The sequence below is a fragment of the Megascapheus bottae genome, chromosome 16, assembly GCF_031878675.1.
Source record: "Megascapheus bottae isolate mThoBot1 chromosome 16, mThoBot2.hap1, whole genome shotgun sequence".
NCBI classification, from domain to species: Eukaryota; Metazoa; Chordata; class Mammalia; order Rodentia; family Geomyidae; genus Megascapheus; species Megascapheus bottae.
Window position 1 is genome coordinate 56,576,212 of NC_143524.1, and position 25,787 is coordinate 56,601,998.

The following is a 25,787-nucleotide window of genomic DNA, read 5'->3' on the forward strand; positions in this document are numbered from 1 at the left end:
AAGATAGCTTTCATTAAAGGGCTCTGAATCCTTTTGTTCTATGAATTTGGATAAAGTGAATATTTTTACTAATATTTTCCCCATTTGAAATCAAAATCTCTATTAGAAGAAAATTAGTATTCTAAAGTAAAATTGGTCTTTTAGGGAAAGTGGAAAGTTTATCACATTTCATTAATTTTGTTCTATCACTTAAGAAAGCCTTCATCATAATCAAGTACAGCTCTTATTACTCACAAACTATGAATAAAATAATTTTTTCCAGACTGTTCTGCTTATGAAACAGCAAAAGACATGGAATGCTATACAATCAATTACAAAAATAATTTAAAATATAAGGAAAACAAACCAGACATAAGAAAACAAATGTTCTGATGTCATTCTTTCTGATGGCAGCATAAAATTTCATTGTATATAAATACTACATCTTGTTGAACCAATCATCAACTGAGGGGCATCTGGGTTGGTTCCATATCTTTGCTCCATTTGTAAGGAAATGGAAAGACTTAGAAAAAAAATCATATTAAGTGAAGTAAGCCAGACTCAAAGGAACACAGGCTCAATAGTTTCCCTCATTTGTCATAATTAGCACAAACCTTAGACTCTCCTAGCAGAGGTTTACAATAGGGAAAAACCTAGAAACATAAGGCCATATAGGATGAGACTAAATGAACGTACCTCCAAGATGTAGAAACAAGAGCCATATAAGGGGTGACTATTGTTCCTTTTTTCATGTATTTTTATTGTAATTAATAAAAGGGTTACATTATATTCACCAGATAGAAGGTGCATTAATTCACATACATTAATACCCTTTCTCATGTCTTAGTCCCCTTTTCCCGCCTCCCCATGCCCACCCCTCATCTTGTTTTCTCCCCTTCCCTATCCAATTTCAAATAACCAAATACAAATATATCCAATATATCAGATAACAAAGTGAGATACTGTAACAATATAAGATAACCACTGTTGGTGGGAGTGCAAACTCATTCAACCACTATGGAAAGCATTATGGCAGTTCCTCAAAAGACTAAACATAGAGCTCCCCTATGACCCAGCAAATCCATTTCTAGGCATTTACCCTATTGTCCAGGAACAAGGACATACTAAATCCACTAGCACAATGACGTTCATTGCAGCACTATTTACCATAGCAAAGATATGGAACCAACCCAGATGTCCCTCGGTTGATGAGTGGATCAACAAGATGTGTTATTTGTACACAATGGAATTCTACGCTGTTGTCACAAAGAATGACATCGCCCCATTTTTAGGAAATGGAAAGACTTAGTAAAAATCATATTAAGTGACGTAAACCAGACTCAAAGGAACATAGGCTGAATGGTTTCCCTCAGCTGTCATAATCAGTAGAAACCTTGGGCTCTCATAGCAGAGATTTGCAATAGAGCAAAACCTAGATACATAAGGCCATATAGTATGACACTAAATGAAAGGACCTCTAGGGTATAGAAACAAAAGCCATATAATGAGTGATTGTTGTCCTTAAGGTACTATGTTATCTCTCATCTCTTTTGCTGTCCCTTGGTGACTATTGTTCTTAATGTACTATGTTATTTCTCATCTCTTTTGTTGTCTATTGGTTATCTCCTATTGTTACAGTATCTTACCTTTTATCTGGTATATTGTATATATGTTAATTTGTTTATTTGAAATAGGATAGGAAAGGGGGAAACAAGATGAGGGGCGGGGTGAGGGGAGGGAAATGGGAACAAAAACATGAGAACAGGTATCAATGTTTTTGAAGTAATGCACCTTCTATTTGGTGAATATAATGTAACCCTTCTATTAATTACAATAAAAGAGGGAAAAAAGAAAACAAATATTGCATGTTTTCTCTCCTATGAGGAATCTACATTTAAGGGAGAGACAGACAGGAAGAAAAAAAAAAAACAACAGATACAGGGCAGATGAAGTGACCAGAAAGAGGGAAGGAGGTAAAGGGATAATTATGATCAAAGTGTATTAAATACACGTATGAAGAGGAGTGCAGCCTAGTGGAAGAGTACTCACCTAGCATTCAAGAAGCCCTGGGTTCAATTCCTCAGTACCACATACTCAGAAAAAGCCAGAAGTGGTGCTGTGGCTCAAGTGGCAGAGCACTAAACCTTGAGCAAAAAGTATCCAAGGACAGTGTCCCAACCCTGAGTTCAAGCCCCAGGACTGGTAATAAAAAAATGTACATGGATGAAAATTCTATAATTAAACCCACAATCTACAATTAATGTGCACTAATTTAAAAAAGAGGGCTCAGCAGCAAAGCTAATGCAATGTCCTGTTTGATCACCAGTACCAAAAGACAAAAAAAATACAATTTAACAAAAACAAACAAACAAACAAAAAACAGAAAAAAAAGAAGGCAAAGAGGAAGTGGAAGATGGAAAAGAAAAACATAATTAGAAAATTACTTAAACAATGAAAGAAGTATACTACTCTAAGGAATCAAAAATAATGGTTGGTCAATTGTTTATGTTTTGTGTTTTCCTTAGGATAAGAAAAATGCCCATTAGTAGAAGAAAAACCAATTATTTGAAACAATTTGAATTACAGGGCAAACAGCATCCAGAACAACTAAAATATATAGAATATCTATTTCCTTTTCTCAAAGGTTTTTTTTTAACTTATTTGTTATCATACTAGGTAAGCATTAAATGACAATAGTAGCAACTATTCAAACTATTTCCTTCACGTTACACTATTTGCTATTTACACTATTCCAGGCTTTCAAGATATACTATTTTAGATAGATCAACAAATCTAGTGGCAGAGCAAGAATTTTTTTAAATTAAATTGTATTGAATATTCTGTGATAGAACTCAAAAGGAAACAGTTTACATTTCAAAAGGAAAAAGAATCAGCTGCAATGTTTTGATTTTGCACAAATTTAAAGACTAACATAAAGGTACTACATTAAAAAAAAAATACCCACAGCTCTCTGGCCCTCACTCCCAAGATGACGAAAAAGAGGAGGCACAATGGTGGGGCCAAAAAGGGCCGCGGGCATGTGCAGCCTGTTCGCTGTACATACTGCGCCCGATGCGTGCCCAAGGACTAGGCCATTGAGAAGCTCATCACTCGGAGCATGGTAGAGGCCGCGGCGGGACATTTCCGAAGCGAGTGTCTTCGACGCTTATGTGCTTGCTCTCCAAGCTCTACACAAAGCTCCATTACTGTGTACGTTGCGCCATTCACAGCAAGGTGGTCAGGAACCGATCTGGAGAAGCCCGTAAAGACAGAAGACCCCCACCCGATTTAGACCTGCTGGAGCTGCTCCACGACCTCCAGCAAAACCCATGTAAGGAGCTGGATACTAAAGGCCTGAAGAAGAGCTGTCTTTGGGGGGAAAATAAATACAATGGAAATTATACTTAAAAAAAAAAAAGATACCCACAATCATCTTGAAAGGGAAAAACACTCATTTTTTACATGAGAGTATGGAACAGGATGATTGTACAACCTGAAGGATAACGAAAGTCCTGCACTTGTGGTAAATCCTTCCACAACATTCTCCTGGGACATTCTCTTGAAACATGTCTATTATCATTCCCACTTTAGGAACTAGAAAATTATCCATAGTCAAGAATATATTACCCTGAATATACCCTGAAGATTATCATAAGCTGAGAGGTGATGGTAAAAACAAATACCCTCAATTTAACATATTGAATATTGAGGAAACTAAAATCAGCTAATAATAGACATCTCTATCACAGTCCTGGGGTCACATGGCTAGCCAGAGGCAATGAGATTACTATGCCAAGCAAAGCAAAAACAAGACAAAGCCTTGGGTCATGTTTCTACCCACTGCTTCATACTCCCTTATTCCATAGAGAGAAAGCACTCTGCTCCTTTATCTCACCTCTCTACTTTCTTTCTTAAATTTGATGCAGAAAGAGAATAGTAGAGCTAGAACACACACACACACACACACACACACACACACACAACCCTGCAAGCCACAACACTTGATAATTTGAACTCCACAAGGTTTGAAAGATACAGAATTACACAAAGAAAGATTACTTAATGTCCCTATGTATTTTCAAGAGAAGTATTATGATAAAAGGTCTATTCCACTGTCACTCATTCGTCTGCTTCTTAGTTGTTAAATATACCACCAAAAAGAAACTCAAAGCAGCTTTTCAAAACCCTACAAACAGACTTTGTTGGTCTCTGAATACATCGATGAATCAAAATGTCTATAACTGGCTTTCTTACAAAACAAATTCTTTTATTGTGATACAGGCTAAGCTATAACAGAAATTGACAGAAATGGGGAGGAAAAGAGGTTCAGGAAAAATAAAAGCAAGTAAGAGGGCGTTTTGGGATAAACACATTATTGTTACTAAGCTTTTCCCAACATAATTCACCCTTGAAGGAAACCGCTATACTTTCATTTTGTCACAGCAAATGTATTTCCTAAACTGTGTTGACTTTTAACAGAAGAAATATCTCAAAGTGAGCAAGGCTCAGCTTGATACTAAGCCAGCTCTTGCTTTCTGCACAAACCCTGAAACTCCCCTACGTGCATATTTAAGAAAGGATTGGGTCATTTTATATAACACCCAAAGAAAATGAACTTCTAACCTAAAATACTGGGCAAAGAAAATAAATGCCAAGTGATATATAGTCCCTTGAAACCCATCAAGACCCATGCTGACATCCTGAACACACTGTGCTATGGAAGTGTGAACCAGAGTAGGGCAATAGGCAAAGAATGAATCTACTCCCTTTGCTAGACTGTTTCACTGGACAAAACTTGACTCCTCTGATTTCATTTTGCCTATCTTTTCCTGGTGCCAGGACCACTTGTCCTTTATGAAATCAAACCCTGCCGAAGATTTAAGCACCAACTCAGATCCTGGTTCCTTAAGAAAGGTCTTCAGAGATTGTTCCACACTGTAAGGGTCTTTGTTTTCAAGGAACTCTTGCTAAGGGTTAATAGGGATCTCCATGTTTAGCCTTTGTAGACTATAAAGTGAAGTCCAATTTCTTCGGCTTAATATTTGAATTTTTTCCAATCTCTTATGTATCACTGAAGTCTTATCTATTAATACTTCCTGCTATGAATTCTGTATTGAGCCACATTAACATAGTATTGTTTCCCCATAAACATCATGCTTTTACCTTTATCATTACATTTTTCTTTTCTTAAGATCCTCTGTTTACATCATTCCTCTGTCCATGAAGTTGCTGGAGTTAAGATCTGATATATTCAAAGCACGTTATTTTCTGATGAACATTTTTCCTACTGGCTGATTTTATCAAGACTAGAATGATATGGAATTTAAAAAAAAATAGCTCCCTTTTTTCTCTACATACAATAAAAAATGCCCAAGGAATTTATTTAGTTCTTTCTTTTTTTGCCAGTCCTGGGCTTGAGTTCATGGTCTGAACACTGTCCTTGAACTTTCTCAAGGGTAGAGCTCTACCACTTGAGTTTCAGCATCACTTCAGGCTTTTTTCTATGTACATGGTACCGAGGAATCAAACCCAAGTCTTCGTGCATGCTAGGGAAGCACTCTACCACTAGGTAAAACTCCTGGCCCTTTAGTTTTTTCTTTTTACCCTCTTTATGTCTGTCTGTCTTTCTTTATTTCTTTTTTCCTTTCTTTCTTTCTTCCTTCCTTCCTTCTTTCTCTCCTTCCTTCCTTCCTTCCTTCTTTGTTTCATCCTTCCTTCCTTTCTTTCTTGCAAGTTCTGGGGCTTGAACTTAGAGCCTGAGCACTGTCCTTGGATGTTCTCAAGGCTAGAGTTCTACCACTTGACCCACAGAACCAATTCTGTCTTTTTCTGCATATGTGGTATGAAAAAATCAAAGCCAGGTCTTCATGCATGCTAGGCAAGCACTCTACCACTAGGCCAAACTCACAGCCCTGTCCAAGGAATTTCCTTTCATGACTTTCATCATGAAGACCTTGTAGAGTTCCTGTACACACATTTTATACACACAAGAGTTTCTGAGAGAGTTTTTCCCCTAGTTTCCATGGAATTCCTGTTCCAGTAAGTCAGCCCACTCCTGGCCTACCAGCTATGGCCGAGTGGAGGTAGCCATGTACTCTGTGACCAAATCTTCTAACTAATCTAGAGTTTTCAGTTTTGTCAGCTATTTACTTGTTGTTAAGATGGGAGAAAAGATTTTTCAGGTCTATCTGAAAGTCTATTAAGAACAAACAACTAGCTAGTGAATCCACAGAAGATAATTTCCTTCCATTGATTTTAATAAAGTTAACGACTTAGGCATGTTCATTTAGATGACAGTTCAAATCTCACCTGGATTTTCATGCTTGCTCTAACTTTGCTTGAAATATTATAATCTGTTTGGAAAAGAATTATACTTCTTTAGCTTTCTTCATAGATCAGTAGGAAGGTACATTAAGAAAATTAGAGTAGGGAGCTGGTACTCCACATCTGTAATCCTAGTTCATCAGGAGGCTAAGATCTAAGATTAGGGTTTGAAGTCAGTCCAGGTAGTTAAGCCCAAGAAACTTATTGCCAATTAACTAAAATCTTGGGAGGTTAGAAATGGAGTTGTGGCTCAAATAGTAAAGCCCCAACCTTGGGCAAAAATGCTAATGGTTTGCCCTCCCAACCTGAGTTCAAGCCCTAGTACTGCACACATGTGCAAAAATAATACTTAAATGATGTTTCATGATGATAATGATGATGTTTCATGATGATAATGATGATAATGATAATGATGATGATAACACAAATCCTAGCCTTTTTTCCTTCTTTAAAATTATTTACATAACTTACCCAAGACTGAGAGTTTAAAGTGAAATATGCTTTCTTGGTTATTTGATACATTACTATCATGGTTTTTATATTCAGTAAGAAATTATATTGCCAAGAAAGTTCCTCATAATTCTTACTTTTCTTCATATTCTGTAGAATAACAAATTTAAAATAGTAGATAACAGAGAATATAATTTTCTCTGAGGAAAAGAACAATGGAAATAGAAAATTAAATCCAGAACAATCCATGTAAACACATTATTTCACTGTAATACTCCAGAAACAGCTGGTTTTAAATCTAGCATTTTATTGAATTAAAAATATATATTTTCCCTTGTTTGTAAGTTTAAAAATAGCAACTAGAGTAAAACTTACTGAGTAATAAATTCCTATCATTTACACAGTAGTCTTTACATGTCTGTAGCATTATAAATGAGCTGTCATCTACTAAAAAATGTTAGTACCAATTTCATGTTCTGAAATAAGGAAACAACAGAAAAGCAATTCTTCCTCTCTGAAGAACAGATGGCCATTTAAATTATGATACATATACGGGTAGTTTCTCATTTCTTGGATAGAAAAATTTCTTGGATTTGTAAGGCTATGAGATATAGACATTAAGCCCATGTATTTTCATTGAATCAACTCCAACATTCTGATAGCAAATGAGCTTTTCTTATTTCATTAAATTAGCTACTCAGTGTCTTCTATAATTTTCTCATAGATTCATGAGAAGCTAGAATTCATGTTTCATGATACAAATCAGTTACTTCACAAAATGGTACTTTAATCTGCATCCGATTGATGGAAATATACACATAGGTGGCTGAATCTGTATTTTTTTCACTTATTTCTACTCCTAATCACAGGTCAGGTAAGTATAAATTCATTCACTTGCAGAATTCTGGGGAGATTCAGAAATAAGAATTCAGAAATAGGCTTATTTACTATAAATCTCTTTTTGTAGGCTCACTCTCTCTTCTTACTGCTATTTAAATTATTTAGGAATTGACAGTGATTTGTAACATCCCTGAATCTCTTTCATCTTTCCATTAACAAGAACTTTATAAGGTTAGTAGCAATTCCTAGAAACTGTTCTATCCTTTTCTATTTCATTGGAGACCAGAGATAATCCTTTCCTCAGACCTCAAGAGATAAACCCCTTGCTTTCAGTGATCGAGGAAGTAGTAGTGGTAGTGGTAGTGGTGGTGATTGTGTGTGTGTGTGTGTGTGTGTGGTAGGTAACCTAATCTTCTCTTTTCCATTCTATAGAATATTGACAGGATGATCTTCATAATGTACAAATTTGACTTTTACTCCAAATTAATATTGTTCAATATTTTACTAATATCTTTAGAAGAAAGACTGCATTAATAGTTTGATATGGCCTTATCTCTAGATACTAACACTGCCTGGCTTCCCGACAACATACTATTTGCCTGACATTCTATACATAATTCTTCACTAACTGAGTAGACTAAGCCATTTTTTCTCAGCAGAACAAGCTACTATTCTAGTAGAGTTTTATTTATATCTAGCACTTAGTTTAACCCAGCAAATCTCCCAGAACCTCATACTCTCTCCCAAAACTTCATCCTCTGTTTTGATGGGTAGTTATTGCATTTGTTGATATCCAAATTCACTTCTGTTGCTCTGGGAATTTTCATGAAGCCTAGGAAAGTCTCATCTCCCTTCTTTCCTACCTCTCTTTCCCATTCTTCTTTTCCACAATAAATATTTGAATTTACTAGAAGCTTTACCAGTCCTCTAAGTCTTATGATGGGCAAAAGGCCACATGGTTCTCTAATATCGCTGTGTTTAAGATTTATTGTAGAACACTAGATACAGTAACGATCAACCATTAATTATATAGTGGTGAGCCAGGAGTAACTTACACAAAACACCACTTACATTGAGTGTATTAAAGCCTTCCCAGAGGAGCTGACCTGCAATCTGTGATCTAATAGATTAAATGTACATGTGAGTAGAATGGGCAGAAGTAATGTGATTGCTTCTCTGTGGACATATGCAGAGTGTGAGGAAATGAGAAAAATGAAAAAAAAATCATAGAGCAGTATTGTTGTTGGATGTATGAGAAATTAAGTGGGGGGTGGGTGCCTAATGAAATGTAGTAATGGCCAGAGAATAGAGAGGCCCTTTCTTGGTCATGGTGAAAATTTTTGTCTTTATCCTAAAGAAGCAGTGGAAAACTATTAAAGTACTAAACTATTAAAGAATCAATGCGATTTGATTCATAGTTTGGAGATTCCATTGTTATACTATGGAGAATGGATTTTTTTAATTGTCTAGGTAACGTTTTGAGGGATTATAATTACATTCCTCAAGTAGTGGGTACAGTACTTCTTGAACATTGATACCCCTTCTCATGTTTTTCTCCAACTTTCCCTCCCTCCACCCCTTCTGATCTTCTTGTTTTTCCCCTTCCCTAAGTCAAATAGGCAAATAAACTATACATAATATATATCAGACAACAAAGTCAGATATGAGGAATGGATTTGAGGTGACAGCTATAGTAGATTTAATCAGAAGTGGAGCAATACTAACAAAAATCTAGTTCCCTGGCCGCGAGTGTGGCTTAGTAGTAGAGTGTGTGTCTAGCATGCATGAAGACCTGTGTTCAAGTCCTTGGTACCACTTACATAGAAAAAGCCAGAAGTGGTGCTATGGCTCAAGTGGTAGAGCTCTAGCCATGAGAAATCCCAAGTACAGTGCTCAGGTTCTGAGTTCAAGGCCTAGGACTGTAAAAAAAAAAATCTAGTCCCCTCCTATGCACTTGCTAATGTGGAATACGGACCATAGCTGGAAAATATAATGTTGATTCTGAATTTTCTCACTTTAAGTTTAGAAGCACATACCTGAGAAGGTCACCAGACACAATTAAATAGGACTACCATGCTTCATTCATCAAATTACTATTTAAATGATAGCTTTCACCTTCTCCTCAAACTTTGAACTCATATCCTTGTACTCATATCAATGATTACCTTGCAATTTATTTCAGTGTGAACCAGGAGGAGCCATAATAAATATCTTATATCTCTCAATCCAAATGCATCAACCAATCTGCAACTGATTTCTATAAATACATAAAAGCATCTTCTCTTTTCCAATTCTTCCAGAATTCATTAGGAGGCATTTGTGGACTTTGGGGGAAGTTTTGAAGATTTATAAAAGTGATTTTTATGTTCACAATGACAACAATAATTTGCTAAAATTGAGAGAATAAGGATTAAGAACAATAATCATCCAGTCATGTTATGCAATAAACACTTGTCTGAAGTCCTATACATTTTACATGATTTACTGAATATATTTGTAAATGAATAATTTATGACTACAAAAATGTAATTTTTTATATTGTTTTAGTATGTTAATAGAATTTTCAAGAATACAGCTACTTTTTAAGCTGAAGGAAGATTATACCTTATTTTATCACAACTAAAACAAAAGATATATATCATTATAGAGAATCACATGGTAAGTCCTGTGAATTTTGTCCCCACAAAATTTATATACTGAAACTGTAATCTCCAGTGGGCCTACTTTTAGAGACAAGTCGTTCCTGAATATAGTTAACTTTACGTGAACTTACAGCAGTAGGGACCCAATATGAAAGGAAGAAAAGAGAGGAAGCAGCGTTTGCGCCCTCCCCCCCCCTCTCTCTCCCATCTATCTTCTTATGTTTTTAATTATTATAGTTATTGAAATACTTGCACTAAAGAATGGTATATATTGACTATTCCAAGATGGAATTTATAATGTCTGCAAATGTAATTCTCTCTTTTAAATTAAACTTTAAGGGGGCATAAGAAATATGAAAAAAATAAGGTGTAAGTTCTCACAAAGGATGATTTGTTTTGGCTTTTGAGACAAGGTTTAACCATGGAACCCAGGTGACCTCAAAACCATTTCTCCCGTTCCATCCCGTGAATGCTGGAAGGCAGGCATGAACGTCCCCCATGGCTTCTATTGGGACTGAGAATTACTCTGTGTGTGACTCAGTCTAGCTCCAAGACTACACCTGTTGATAACAATTACTCATAATTTCCCAGGACAGACCCTTAGCTCAAACCTCTCACCAATGACAAGGCCCTCACATTTTTTCATTGTCATTAAATAATTCCTTTACTGTTTTGCTTTATAACAAATGGAAGGCTTGGCAAAGCTGTATTGAGCAACTCTGTGGGTAATATTTCTCTGCTAACTTTATGTATCAATATCATATTTTCTTGTAAGAGTCACACTTTTTGCTATTTTTCTATGATAACATATTTTTCAATGATAACACCATAACAGGTGACCTTACTATAGTACTTTCTTTTGGTTATTTTTCTGTGTTATGGTGATTGCTAAACCAAAAGCCACACTCATGAAATAAATGCTGTATGTGTTCTATCTGCCCTACAAACTTCCCTTTCATTAACACTGTGTTCTGCTTCTTCCTGGTAGTCCTATTCCCTAAGCAAAAATATTGAAATTAGACTAATTAATAACCTTACCATGGCCTCTAAGTGTTGAAGTGAAGGAAAGAATCCAAGCAAAGCCTGGATGACTGCACAAATCTTCTTTACAGCAAACTTTGCTGAGTATATTTTCACTATGTTGGTTCTCCCTAGCCATGAGCATGGGATGTCTTGCTTGTGTTTTTCAAATTCAGTCTTAATTTCGTTATTCATTTCCAAAATCATTTCCTTGATTTGAGTCATATTTCATGGCTCTTCAGGCGTCATTTCTTGGGATGGTGACATCTCTCTCGTCCCTTCGCTCTTGTTTCCTTTTGGGCTTTGTGTGGGACTTTGATTATTTATGTATGTCGTAATTCGTCTTTGTGCTCTCGTAGGCATTGAGAACTGTTGTGGTAGATTCGCTACTGTGGTCAGTACTGTGGCGGTCTTTACTTGGATTGGGACCGGTGGTTCTGGGAATCTCTGTATACCTGTGTTCTAGGCCCAATTGATTCCGCTGCTGATCAGATCAGAGTTTGCAGTTTTTTGCAGGTGTTCGGCTTGTTCCCAGAGGCTGTGTGCTGCTACAAGACTAGCCCTCAGCCCAACCAGTGGCCTCACAGTGGGCCGTGGGATGGATCTGCATGCTTCAGTCTCAGCGCGCTGGGCAGATGGTTGGTTTTCCTGTGCTGCTTCCAGGGGCGGGCCCCGGGTCCTGGCCAAGGGTCTGGAGTTTGGGAGTTTCCAGGGGCTCTCTGCTAGACCAGCTGGTGTCTTCTCTGTTCCCAGGAGCGGGGCCCAGCTGAGGATGTGGGCTTCAAGGGTGGAGCCACGCCTTTCTGATTCTCAGAAGGTGAGCTTGGCCCTTTAGTTTCCTGCTGTGTTTCCGCAGATTTGGACGAGAGTCTGTGACTGTGTAGGACCCCTTAGTGCTGTCTTCCTGGAGAGTCCCAGCAAGAGGATGCCCAGCTCAAGATTTGAGTGGGACAGATGCTGGCTCCTAGACTCCCGCACACCCCACCCGCTGTTGGAAGGCAGGGTCTCAGCGCCCCCCAGTTTCCAGATCCAGTGGCCTGGGAGAGAAACCTGTTGGGCGGGTGAGCTGGGACACCTCTGCCCCCTTTGGTGGGGTGTTGGGTCTTAGCGCCCGACTGCCTGTCTGTCTCAGGTCAATGGCCTGGGAGAGGATCCTAATGGGCAGGTGGTAGCAGGGACACCTCTGCTCCCTTTGGTGGGGTGCTGGGTTTTAGAGCCCACCTGCCTGTCAGTTTCCAGTCAGAGGCCTGGGGGAGGAGGCTGTTGGGAGAGTGGGGGCTGGGACACCTCCGCCTCCCTTGGTGGGGTGCTGGATATTAGCGCCCATCCACCTGTCTGTCTCCAGTCAATGGCCTGGGGGAGGGGGCTGTTGAGAGAAGGGACAGGATTCTAAATTCCTTGCCCCCCTGCACTTGCCAGTCTTTCTCAGGTGGGGTGGAGGGGTCTGAGTTAAGTTCTATAGCTCGCCACCAGCTCTGCTTTCCTGATGGGTTTGGGGACCCCACTGGGCTAAATGCTGGGCTCCTCTGCATTTGGCTGTGAGCTGTTTCATGGTGTTGGAGAATCATTAACTCCCCTCTGATCTCAGCCGCCACCTGTCCTCAGTGTCTGGGTTCTGCTGCTTGCTGGTCTGGTCGGTGCTGGTTCCTGCGTTTGGCTTCTGTCACTTGCTGGCAGGGTCTATGCTGGTTTCGGCGGCGGTTGGGGCTGCCTGGCTTGGAGCCTTCAGCCCCGGCTTTCCTGGCTTGGAGCCAGCAGCAAGGGGTGGGGGAGGGGTCCTCGTGTTTGGAATACTTTGAGAAAGTTTGATGTAAGCTGTATCTGGATTTATTTTCCGGTTTGAGTCCTTCTATGTTGCTTCTTGAGTTTGTTGTTGTGATTTTCTTAAGGTAGTTGGCTCGTGGGATACCCTGGTTCTCTCTTTTTGTGGGAGAGAGCTAGGCAGTGTCCCTATTGTCTTGGCACCATCTTCCTCCCTCTCAAATCAACTTATTTAAGAAACATTTTTGGGAGTCTGAAGCTTCCACAGATACTGAATCTTCTGATAGGACTAGACAAATTCAGTTTGACATCTTACAGGAAGAATGCACCATTCCACATGCCCTTAAACAATGTAGGATCCATAAGAAATATTAAAATATCAACAATACCCAAAATTCAGATAAAGTCCATTCCAGCCAGTGGAGGAAAAAAAATATATAGATGGATGTGGTACAGAGAAGAGAATCAAAATGAAAAGTGATGCCTAAAGATGTGAGTAAATCACTCCATCCTTGTGACAAAGGTGCTTTTCATCGATCAACAAAGCAAACATCTGTTTGTTTTTAAATGAAAAGATTGCACTGACTTATGGTAAAAATGCTATGGATGCTGTGGCATGACCACAAAATATGTAGCATATTACATAAACTTGGTCAACATGATTTGTGAGAGCTCACTTCAGTCTTCAGAGATGTTCTAGTTGTGGCTTAATGGTACCACACAGCGCCAAAAGCTACAGCGAAATCTTTCGAGAAAGATTCATTGATGCGAAGTAGTGGAATTGCTGGGACATAGGGGAGCTCTATGTTTAGCCTTTTGAGGAACTGCCATACTGCTTTCCATAGTGGTTGAACGAGTTTCACTCCCACCAGCAGTGTAGTAGTGATCCCTCCTGGCCACATCCCCTCCAGCATTTGTTGTTATTAGTTTTCTTGATCCTGGCCATTCTAACTGGAGTGAGGTGGAATCTTAGAGTTGTTTTGATTTGCATTTCTTTTATTACTAGAGATGTTGAGCATTTCTTCATGTGTCTATAGGCCATTTTTGTTTCTTCTTCAGAGAAGACTCTCTTTAAGTCTTTAGCCCATCTTTTAATAGGATGTTTGTTACTTTGGAGATTAGTTTGGGATTGATTCAATTTTTTGAGCTGTTAATATATTTTAGATATGAGGCCTTTGTCTGTTGTATGGTTGGTGAACATCTTCTCCCACTCTGTAGGCTTCCTAATTAGTTTACTAGCTATGTCCTTTGCCATACAAAAGCTCTGCAGTTTAATGCAGTCCCACTTATCCAGCCTTTCTTTGATTTGTTGTGATTCTTGGTCATTATTAAGAAAGGAAAAACTACCATTTTGATCAAATGCAATCACCAACATCAAGGTCACCACCTCCAATCAGCAAAAAGAAGAAAGAAAGAAAAAGAAAGAAAGAAAGAAAGAAAGAAAGAAAGAAAGAAAGGAAGGAAGGAAAGAAAAAAGAAAAGAAAAGAAAAGAAAAGAAAAGAGAAAAAGATTACTACTTGCTGGGGCTTAGATTACTTTTGTGTTTTTAAGAATAAGGCATTATTAACTTTTTTACCTGTCAATAGTTGTATGGAGGAGTTTTATTTCAATATAATAATGTCGTAGTACAACAGTTAGGTATCTTTAAGTTAAACTATGTATGTTTTGTCAAATGCAATGCTAGTGCACATTTAATTACAGTGTAAACAAACCTGTATACGTATACTGAGAAACCCAAATTTATGAGACTTTATTACAGTATATGCATTATAACAACTGCATAGAACCAAACCTTCTATGATTCAAAGGTGAGCTTCTTTATACAAATGCATATGTAATTAACCTTTGGAAATCTGAGACATCTCAAATTTAAGATGCATAAGCTGAATCTTGACTTTCCACTCATGTCCTTACAACACGCTGAGTTATTTCCCATAGCAATAAGTGGCAGCAGTGTCCACTTAATCAAAGCTACAACCTACACTTTCTTAACTCCATGGAATATAAGATATGCATCCACAGGATTTACCACAAATATCTATGAAATCCATCTACTTCTCACCTCTCTAATTTATAGTCAATATTATTCTAAACCAAGCTAGCATTTTCTCTCATCTGTCAATACAGAGGAGAGATGACCTTTTCAAATCTAATCACTAAAGCTATACAGATTATGTTGACTAGTCGATCTCCTATAATACCAATGCATACAATATTCTGTAAAGCTATTCCTTTCAAGTTGTTTCTCTGAGTTCTTTACTTCAAGCAAGTAACAATGGACAATATGAAAACGTTATACCGAATGAAGAGCTGGCATGTGATACATTCATAGCACCTTCCTCTGTTGGGTATCTCTTGATTTTTGTATGATTCAATGGAAAAAGCTGGCAATAATTATATGTATTATGCATCTTTGAAATAAGATGCTAGAGTACTAAAATTAGTGAAAGGATAGCATTATTCAGCTATTACCCTAATTAATAACATCTGATTAATTCTCAATAGAATGAGAACTAAGCCAATAAGCAAGATTTTTAAAGTTAAAAATTGTGAAGATAGATAATATTAATTTAATTCCAGTAGAAATGTACTTGAGTAATCTACTTCATCTTCTCATTTTAGGCAAAATATATCTCATATTTAAGGAGTTTTAAGAGTGTCCTAAACTGAATGGGTATCTTGTACATATAAGAGATGCAACCAGAGAACTTTGAAAATAAAAATATGCATAATAATCCTGGCACAGTGGCTCATGCCTGTAATCTTAGCTACTCAGGAGACTGAGGTCTGAGGATCATGGTTCAAAGCCAGCCCAGGAACTAAAGTCCGTGAGACTCTTGTCTCCAGTTAACCATCAGAAAACTGGAAGTGGTACTGTGGCTTAAGGGGTAGAGCAGTAGCCTTGAGTTGACAGGGACAATGCCCAGGCCCACATTTCAAGCCCCATGACTGCCAAAATAAAATATTGTCCCTGTTATTATCATTAACATGCATAATATACTATAATATGCAGCATTTCTGGAGTGTTTGTCATGTGACAGGCACTGAGTTAAGTGATTGAAAATGATTTACTTATTTATTTTATTTATTTATTTTTATTGTTGGGGTAATGTATAGAGGTGTTACAGTTACATTAGTCAGATAATGGGTTCATTACTTTTTAAATGATTTCTTTATGAGTTTCTTAATTAAATTATTTTTATTTTGTTATTCTACTGTTATTTGTTTGCTTCTTTAGTAGTGCTAGGGATCAGACTCAGGGTCTTATTCAGGGTAGACAAGGGTTCTGCCTCAGAATTTAGTGTTTATGAGACAGTCTCACTGTTTTAGAACAACTGTTGAATTTGCTGTGCTAAGGCTGACTTCACAGTTTTTATCTTCCTACTTCTGTTTCATAAGTGTGGCAATTATAGGTTTGCACCACTATGACAGGAAAAAATTTTCCTTACCAGTGAGGTATTTCTTTGTTCCTGGTCCTAGACCTTGAATTTGCCCTGGGTGCTGTTCCTGAGCTTTTGGTTTTTGCTCAAGGCTAGTACTATATCACATGAACCACAGCTCCCCTTTTGGCTTTTTCTGCTGCTAAATTGGAGATCAAGAGGCATAGACTTTCTTGCCTAGGATGCCTTCAAATCCCAATCTTCAGATCTCAGCCTCCTGAGTAGCTAAGATTGCAGGCATAAGCCACAGGCACTCAGGTGAGGGAAATTTTTTAAATAACTGGAACAGTAACTGTGATGTAGAAATAGCTTATATTTAGCAAAAACAAACCTCTAATGCACAAACTCTAAATACTTCCTAGATATTTCTATACATGCTAATCCTAGTGTTGAGTTTCAACCAAGTGCTGCACAATAAAAACCAGTGATTCTTGATCTCAGGAGTTAAATGTTCCATTTTCCCTGTAATGATTATAATCCCTTATTTATTTATTTATTTATTTATTTATTTATTTATTTATTTATTTTTGTCCATAATAGGACATGAACTCTGGGCTAGGCATTGCTCCTGAGCTCTTCAGCTCAAGGCTACCACACTACACTTTGACCCACAGTACCACTTCCACTTTTCTGGTGGTTAATTGAATATAAGAGTCTCAAAGACTTTAGTAACTTTAGTGGGGTGACTTTGTACCTGATCCTCAGATCTCAGCCTCCTTAGTAGCTAGGATTAAAGGCATGAGCAACCTTGCCCAGCCCTGTAATCCCTTCTTTTAAATTAAGTTTTTTTTTTAAGCTAAAGTGACAGAATTATTTAGGAGTTGTCTGCATGAATTCTTGCCATTTTGTTTCCCAAGAAAATAAATATTTCAAGCCTACAATAAAGGGCAATTAATTGAAAGGCATCTGACTAGAACTTTATTCTGAAGAGCATGATCATGTTTCTCTCTCATTGACACAGTACATTAAAAGAGGAAGATAAAATTATCTTTATCATGTGTTCTTAACAGAGGTGATTAAAGTAAATGTTAAGATAATCATTCATGTTAATGAGCTATCAGTGATAGAAAATAACTGAAAAATATTGAAAATTACTACTAATAAAAATCATCATGAAGTTTCTACTAACCAATATGAATTAAATTATGTTTTTATTCTATTTTTCCTTGAGGTATAGACTTCTATCCTTGCCATTCACCAATAAACTTAATTCTTTCTTTGTTTTTTTTTAACTTAATTCTTTCTATGTCAGGAATTCCCATCATTTTTTGTTTCCTACAAATTGTCAAAACAATGAAACCTGTGCTATTGTAGTAATACCTATTTGCACACTATACCAGTATTTTTCTGAGTGGATTTCAGTGTTGTTTTTGGTTTTGTTTTCTTTTGTTTTCGTGTCAGTTCTGGGGCTTCATCTCAGGGTTTGTGCAATGGCCCTGAGCTTCTTTTGCTCAATTCTAGCTAACACTCTAGCACTTGAGACACAGCTCCATTTTTGGTTTGAGCTCAGGGCCTGAGCACTGTCTTTGGACTTTCTCAGGCTAGAGCTCTAGCACTTGAGCTTTAGCACCACTTCTGGCTTTTTTTTTCTATGTATGTGGTACCAAGGAATTGAATCCAGGTCTTCGTGCATGCTAGGCAAGCACTTTACCACCAGGCCAAACTCCCAGTTCCCCCCACCTTTTTTTTTTCTTTAATGGATATAAGAGTCTTACAAAGTTTCCTGCCTGGTCTGGGTTCAGGGTTCAGTCCTTAATCCTCAGGTCTCACTCTGCTAGGTAGCTATGATTTTAAGTGTAAGCCAAGAGAGCCCAGTTTACTATGCAGTCTTTTACAAATGCTACCTCATGGACATGAACTTTATATATATATATATATATATATATATATATATATATATATATATATATATCAGGCTACTTTTTGTAATACTAAATAGTTCATTGTTGCACAGAGATTTCTTTCATTAATTTAACTTCCAATTAAAATAATTTAACTTCTAATTTAACTTTAATCCTAGGTTGGATATTTTTCCCATTTTATTTGAATTTCTCATGGAAGGTGAGTCCATTTTAAACACATAAAATTTATACACACAGCTATAATTTTTAACCTTGTAATACAATACTCATCTACTTTTGTACTTCTCTTGTTATCCCTTGTTATCGAGCATCAGAATATATAGGTTATAACGATATTTTTAGAGGTATGTCGCATGAGCAACAAAGATTTCAATCCCACTTGCAAAACACAGTTATTTTGTTGACTTGTTTTATTTTAGTTGTTGGTTTGGGGTTGATTGATTTTGTCTTCATTTTACTGATAGAACGCTGATTGACCCAACCTTGCAAAATATATTACCATTGCTTTTATCCATTCTTAACAATGATGCAGATTTTAATTTTTTGCCCACATCAGTTTTCATTTTCCTCATTTCTAGGATCCCAAATGTTTACCTTGTATAGTCCTAGTGGACAATGAATCTCCATTTTCTGATTCCCTATATTTTATAAAGTAATATGTGTTTTGTTTTGAATTGTAAAATACCTTAATCTGTACTTTTTTTCTTTTTATACTTTCATTCTCTCATTTAAACAATATTGTAAACAGCAAACCCACATATCCACATGTCCTTAGCACTTTCTTATTAATCATTCTACTGGGTCAGAATTCTTAATACAAAGCATGTCTCAGAAAATGAAATATGTTTGGTGAATAAAGTGTTATCAATAGACTTGCTACTAAAATGACTATTTCCTAAAACTTCTGTGGAATTCTTACAGGCTTCGATATTCATAAACGGTCATGAGAGAACTGGAAGATGTGTGTGATCTCAATACATGTGTTGACTATATTCAAAGTCAAACTAACCATGAATTTTAAATATATGTTTTCTAAGAAATACATCTCAGCATTCTCACTCTTTCATTGTATCTGACAAGTAGGCAGAAACCTACAACATTTCAAACACAGTAAATAATACATTACTAGTAAGTATTTATAGATCTATAGCATCCTGTTTCCAAAAATGCACCTCACAAGAAAACTAAAAATCTCAAAATTTTAACAGCAGAGGGAAAAAAGCAGAAAAACAGCATGGAACACATACACAATTGTGTACATGTTAGGGCTAATACTACTTAACCCATTCAAGATATTCTGCATTATGTTCAAACCATGTATGTGAAAACTTTATATTCTACATACCTGTCCAGTCTCCTACAATTTTAAGATGGACCCCAAATGTTGCTTTGGTTTTAGTTGGACACTGAAAAAAATATTAGTATCAATTCTGATTAATAATTACATGATATCACATTAAGATTCAATTATAACATATAATTCTTAAGAATAAATAGATGGAATATAAAAACAAAATACAGATATATAGATCATTTATTACACAAAACAGTGATGACAACTAAGTAGAATTTTCAATCAGACAATCTATAGTTCTCTAAAAATTTATATAAATATATGTATGAAATGATAAAACACACATAAATTGCCTGTCAATTTTTTGCCAGTCCTGGGCTGAGCTCAGGGCCTGTCCTTGGACTTTCTCAAGGCTAGAGCTCTACCACTTGAGCCTCAGCACCACTTCTGGCTTTTTTCTATGTATGTGGTACCAAGGACTCAAACCTGGGTCTTTGTGCATGCTAGGCAAGCAAACCTGGGTCTTTGTGCATGCTAGGCAAGCAAACCTGGGTCTTTGTGCATGCTAGGCAAGCAAATTAGCTGCCCCATCTGTCAATTTTATTATTACATTATATTTATTATGTCAATTTTATTATTACATTATATTTAACTAAAAGTCTACATAAATCATGCTCTATGTAAAAATATTTTAGAGGAACCAATTCCTACACACAAAAAAAAAAGAAATGAAGACTGATGATTTGTGTGTCTTTTTCTCCCTGGGTATTATTATTTACTTGAAACCTTAACAAATTACAGTTAAAAAAGTATATCTCATTGTGACATATATTTTCCATGTCTAGTTAAGCTATATATCCCTTTTTCTCTTTATTGTCAGGCTAAATCTGAAGGAGACAGAGGAGAATGAGATTTAGTAGAGAAAGTAATGCAAAGTGTCTGTTGTTCCATATGAAGAATTCCTTTATCTATAATCAGTTTCAATAGTGGATATTCTATAATTTATTTTAGTATACCTAACCTTAACTGAAGGTAGACTAATGATATGATGCTAATATTTCTGCATAATATTTATACAAAATTCCTGTTCAGTAATTTTTTTTCCAATCCTAGAGCTTGAACTCAGGGTGTGGGCCCTGTCCCTGAAGTTTTCTGCTCAAGGTTACCTCTTGAACCACAGCTCAGCTTCCAGTTTTATTTTTCAAGAGAAAAATTGAACTGTGGCTCAAACGGTACAGAGCTATCCTTGAATAAAAGAGATCAGAGACACACTTCAGGCCCTGAGTTCAGGTTAGTACAGGCAGAAATAAAAAGAGTCACATGGGACTTTTCTGCCTGAGCTAGCTTTGAATCAAGATCCTCAGATCTCAGCCTTCTGAGTACCTAGGATTACAGACATAAGCCATCAGTACCCAGCCTTATTTTTCTTCTTAATCAGTTACAGAGATGCTTAGAAAGAATATTGACTTGCAGCCTATTGGAGATATTATTTACATATTACTTATTACATTACTCCATAAAATTCCAGTTCTGAAATCAGAGAAGGTCTGGATAAGTGGGACTGCATTAAACTGCAGAGCTTCTGTATGGCAAAGGACATAGCCACAAACTAACTAGAAAGCCTACAGAGCAGGAGAAGATCTTCATTAACCATACAACAGACAAAGGCCTCATATCTAAAATATGTAAACAGCTCAAAAAATTGAATCAATCCAAAACTAATCTCCAAAGAAACAACCATCCCATTAAAAGATGGGCCAAAGACTTAGAGTTTTCTCTGAAGAAGAAATATGAATGGCCTATAGACACATGAAGAAATGCTCAACATCTCTGGCCATAAAAGAAATGCAAATCAAAACAACTCTAAGATTCCACCTCACTCCAGTTAGAGTGGCCATGATCAATAAATCCAATAAAAACAGATGCTGGAGGAGATGTGTCCAGGAGGGATCACTACTACACTGTTGGTGGGGGTACAAACTCGTTCAACCACTATGGAAAGCAGTATGGCAGTTCCTCAAAAGACTAAACATAGAACTCCCCTATGACCCAGCAATTCTACTACTTGGCATTTATTCAATTATCCAGAAACAAGGACATACTAAATCCACTAGCACAATGATGTTCATTGCAGCACTATTTACCATAGCAAAGATATGGAACCAACCTAGATGCCCCTCAGTTGATGAGTGGATCAACAAGATATGGTACTTATACACAATGGAATTCTATGCTGCTGTCAGAAAGAATGACATCGCCCCATTTGTTAGGAAATGGAAAGACTTAGAAAAAATCATATTAAGTGAAGTAAGCCAGACTCAAAGGAACACAGGCTCAATGGTGTCCCTCAGTTGTCATAATCAGTAGAAACCTTGAGCTCTCCTAGCAGAGATTTACAATAGAACAAAACATAAGGCCATATAGGATGATGCTAAATGAAAGGACCTCCAGGATATAGAATCAAAAGCCATATAATGAGTGATTTTTGTCTTTAATGTACTATGTTATCTCTCATCTCTTTTGCTGTCTCTTGATTATCTCATACTGTTACAGTATTTTACCTTGTTATCTGATATATTTTATATATGCATATTTGGTTATTCGAAATCTGATAGGGAAGGGGGGAAAACAAGATGAGGGGCAGGGGTTGGAAGAGGGAAATGGGGACCAAGACATAAGAAAGGGTATCAATGTATATGAAGTAATGCACTCTCTATCTGGTGAATAAAATGTAACCCTTCTATTAATTACAATAAAAAATATATGGAAAAAAGCAGTCTGAATAAAAACTACCAACATCAAAAAAAAATCTGGGTTCTGAAAATCCAGTCTATAAATTACATTTTTTGTTTTTTAACGAAATACCACTTGCCAAGAACAGTACTATTTTATTTCCAAAAATTTTACAAGAATTATATAGACCTATCTTTTATAAGTAAGGAAACTGAGTAACTGAGACAAAAATATTAACTTACCACAGTCATAACACTAGCAAAAAGACAAAACAAATTGTGTACTGCAACTATTAAACTACATAGACCCTAACCAGAGCAGCTGTTGCCTTCATAAAAGAGGAACAGATAAGAAACCAAAAGAGTAGGAAGAAAAGAAAATGTATTGAAAATTACTGGACTCTATGTAGAGCTGTTTGATTTGTAGAGGATGGGAGTAGAGGTTAAGGCATAGATGAAAGAAAATAGCAGTGTTTATGAGGACCTTCTGTTTAGAGACTATAACATACACGTGATTTGGTTAATGTAGGAATACTCTAAGGAGAATCAACAAAAAGATTCCATGAAGCTGTGATAACAGCTCACCAAACAGGGTGGGAAAGTATATAGATAAACTGGCACGTGTGGCTCATGCCTATAATCCTAGCTACTCTGAATGTTAAGGCTTGGCTCATTTAAAGTCAGATATGGCAGAAAAATCTTTTAGACACTATTTCTAATTTACAAACAAAATGCTGGACTATATAGGTTTAGCTCAAGTGGTACAGAATGAGCTTCAAGGAAGAAAGCCGACCAAAAGTCTTAAATTCAAGCCCAGAATGCTCCCACCCCCAAAAAATAGCTAGGTAATAGTCATCTGCTTAATATCATAGAATCTTCCATACAAACTAAAAGTACATGAACTATATTGAGGGATGAAAATTGTTGTAACAGAATTTTTTAATCCACATTTCTGAGATTATTTATTATTGGAAAGAGTAGGAGATCTTAAAATAATTGAATTTTAATGATATACTAACTAGTATATATTACTATATAATTGTTTAAAATTATGATTTTATATTTATGTTGTTTACATTCTGGGTTTTAAAAACTCTGAGAGAATCTGAGCTTTTTCATTAGTAACTTTCCAAATAAGATGATGTCATCTGCGTAAACCACCACTGATTTCAGGACATGCTACTGAAGGCCAGCCAAGCTCCTATGTAAAAGAAGCTCCAGCTGTCAGGAAAAGCAAGAAGCACAACCAGGTTCCAAGAAATCATGTTCCAAATGCTGCCAAATGTTATGTTCTGTAACAGAAACTAGATAGTAGATAAGTCGGTGACCTGCACAAAGCGAGACACAGCTATTTAATCTCTTGCCAGACAATGCCCTTCTCAGTGAGATGCTGTACAGGTCTCTGTAAAATATCCTTGCTGTCTCAGCAGTCAATCAACATATAGCTTATTTTTTTCTGGGTTTTTGTTTTGTTTTTTCTTTCTAATAGAGGTGTAAAAAAGTTCTTTCAGTTAAAGTTCCTAACAAAGAAACACAACTGAGATTTTTTCTGTGATAAAATCTGCATATTTGTATTTCAACAATGTAGCTAAAACTTGATGTAAATTCCCCCCCCCTTTTTTTTTACCTTTTTTGGCTTAATGAATATCATTTATTCAGTATGAAATCTTTATATGTCCCACATGTTAAGAATAAATGTACATTAAACCTTAAAAAAAAACTAGATAGTAGGTTATGAAAAATATATGCAGAAGCCAGTAAGGCATCAGCATTGGAAACAAAAATGTTCCCTGTCTGCTGGAGTCTGAATTTGTCTTGACTTAATTTCATAACATATTCAATAACACTTCCAATACGTTTTCCAAATATTCACCTATATGCTCCTTGCTTGCAAAGCAGAAGTTGCAAAAGGTAATTTTACAGGTTTAACCTCACCCTTGGGTCTCATAGGAGATTGCAAACTTCACTCTTGAATTCTAACTGTATCAGTGTAGCGGCAATGACTGATTTGGTTTTGAAGGATAAACACACTATTGCTCTTTTCAACTTCTTAGAGATGAGGTTTTATAAGTGACTGATATGTCTAAAAACCAGGTAGCTTTTAAAATAGGCTGTAACACTGAATGTGCTGGTATCTTATGCCTATAATCCTGGCTACTCAGGAGGCTGACATCTGTGGATCATAGTTCAAAGTTAGCCCAGGCAGGATAGTCTGTAAAACTCTTATCTCCAATTAAATAACAGAAAAAGCTACAAGTGGCACAATAGCTCAAGAGTTAAATGCTAGCCTTAAACAAAGGAGCTCAGGGACAGCTCCCAGGCCTCAGAACAGGCAAAAAATGGGTATAACCTAATTTTTACTTGAGCAAGTCAAGTCATACTGCAAGAGGATCTTCATAGAAAAAAGATTCAGGATGACTTTGTCTAATGTATGTGAAAAATGAGTGATGATTTTAAGATTATAATATAATATATTTGAATGAATATTGAGATTCACTAATACTGTCAGTTACTTTAGTGGTTTTTAGTATTTTTTTTACTGATTCTTTTGAAGTTTCAGAAAACCTCTTAAAGGGAAAAGGTAAAAAGAAGTACTGATATCTGCAATTTCTTCTAGAGTATATAAAAAATGCATCAGAAAATATATCAGTTGAAAAAGTAACAGGAAACTATGTGTCATTAAGGTCACATAACACATATGTACAATAGGAAGAGGCTGGGTTGGGGACACCCTCTAATCAGCTAATATCTGTGGAAACAGACTGGGAGCAGCCGGATAAATGGCACCTTTCCAGGTCTAGGATGGCAGGAAGACACTGAGTTTCAGTGTCAGACATCCATCTTTTAAAATGATAGAAAATTCTGGAAGCAAAACACAGTGTAAGAAAAAATGGCACCATAAATTGGAGTGACCACTGTGTGGTACAGAGTATGCAAAGAAAAGAAAGAGGGAATCTCAGAAAACAGTTGGTATAGTTCAGTTGTGAACAAACAAACCCTTATTTAAAATAGAGGAGGAAGGATAAAAGGAATGAACAGAGGAGAGAGAGAGAAGAGAGATAACTTATTCAGTCAAATCACTAGGCAAAAGTGTCAGTAGAGGAAAAGGAAAGAGACCAAAGAATGAGAAACTCAGAAAGCAGAATTACGACTGGACTCAAGAACTAGCAAATGTAAGAGAAAGACAAAAAAGGCATCCAAATAGGGAAAGAAAAGTTAAACAATCCTAGAGACTCTGCCTCCAAGGTCCTAGAGCTGATTAATAACTTAGAAAAAAATCATATTAAGTGAAGTAAGCCAGACTCAAAGGAACATAGGCTCAATGGTTTCCCTCATTTGTCATTATCAGTAGAAACCTTGGGCTCTCCTAGCAGAGGTTTACAATAGAGCAAAACCTAGATACATAAGGCCATATAGGATGATGCTAAGTGACAGGACCTCC

At 36.7% G+C, this 25,787-nt stretch overlaps 1 protein-coding gene and 1 pseudogene across 1 annotated transcript in view; one reads left to right on the forward strand and one right to left on the reverse strand.

Moving 5' to 3' along the window:
• Nox4 (NADPH oxidase 4) overlaps positions 1–25,787 on the reverse strand; it is a 171,519-nt gene that overhangs the window by 41,420 nt on the left and 104,312 nt on the right. Inside the window, exon 12 of the mRNA XM_090349138.1 lies at positions 19,665–19,725. Coding sequence (XP_090205264.1) covers positions 19,665–19,725 — 61 coding nt within the window. The remainder of the gene's footprint in view (positions 1–19,664; positions 19,726–25,787) is intronic.
• On the forward strand, positions 2,969–3,314 carry LOC150053631 (small ribosomal subunit protein eS26 pseudogene; annotated as a pseudogene).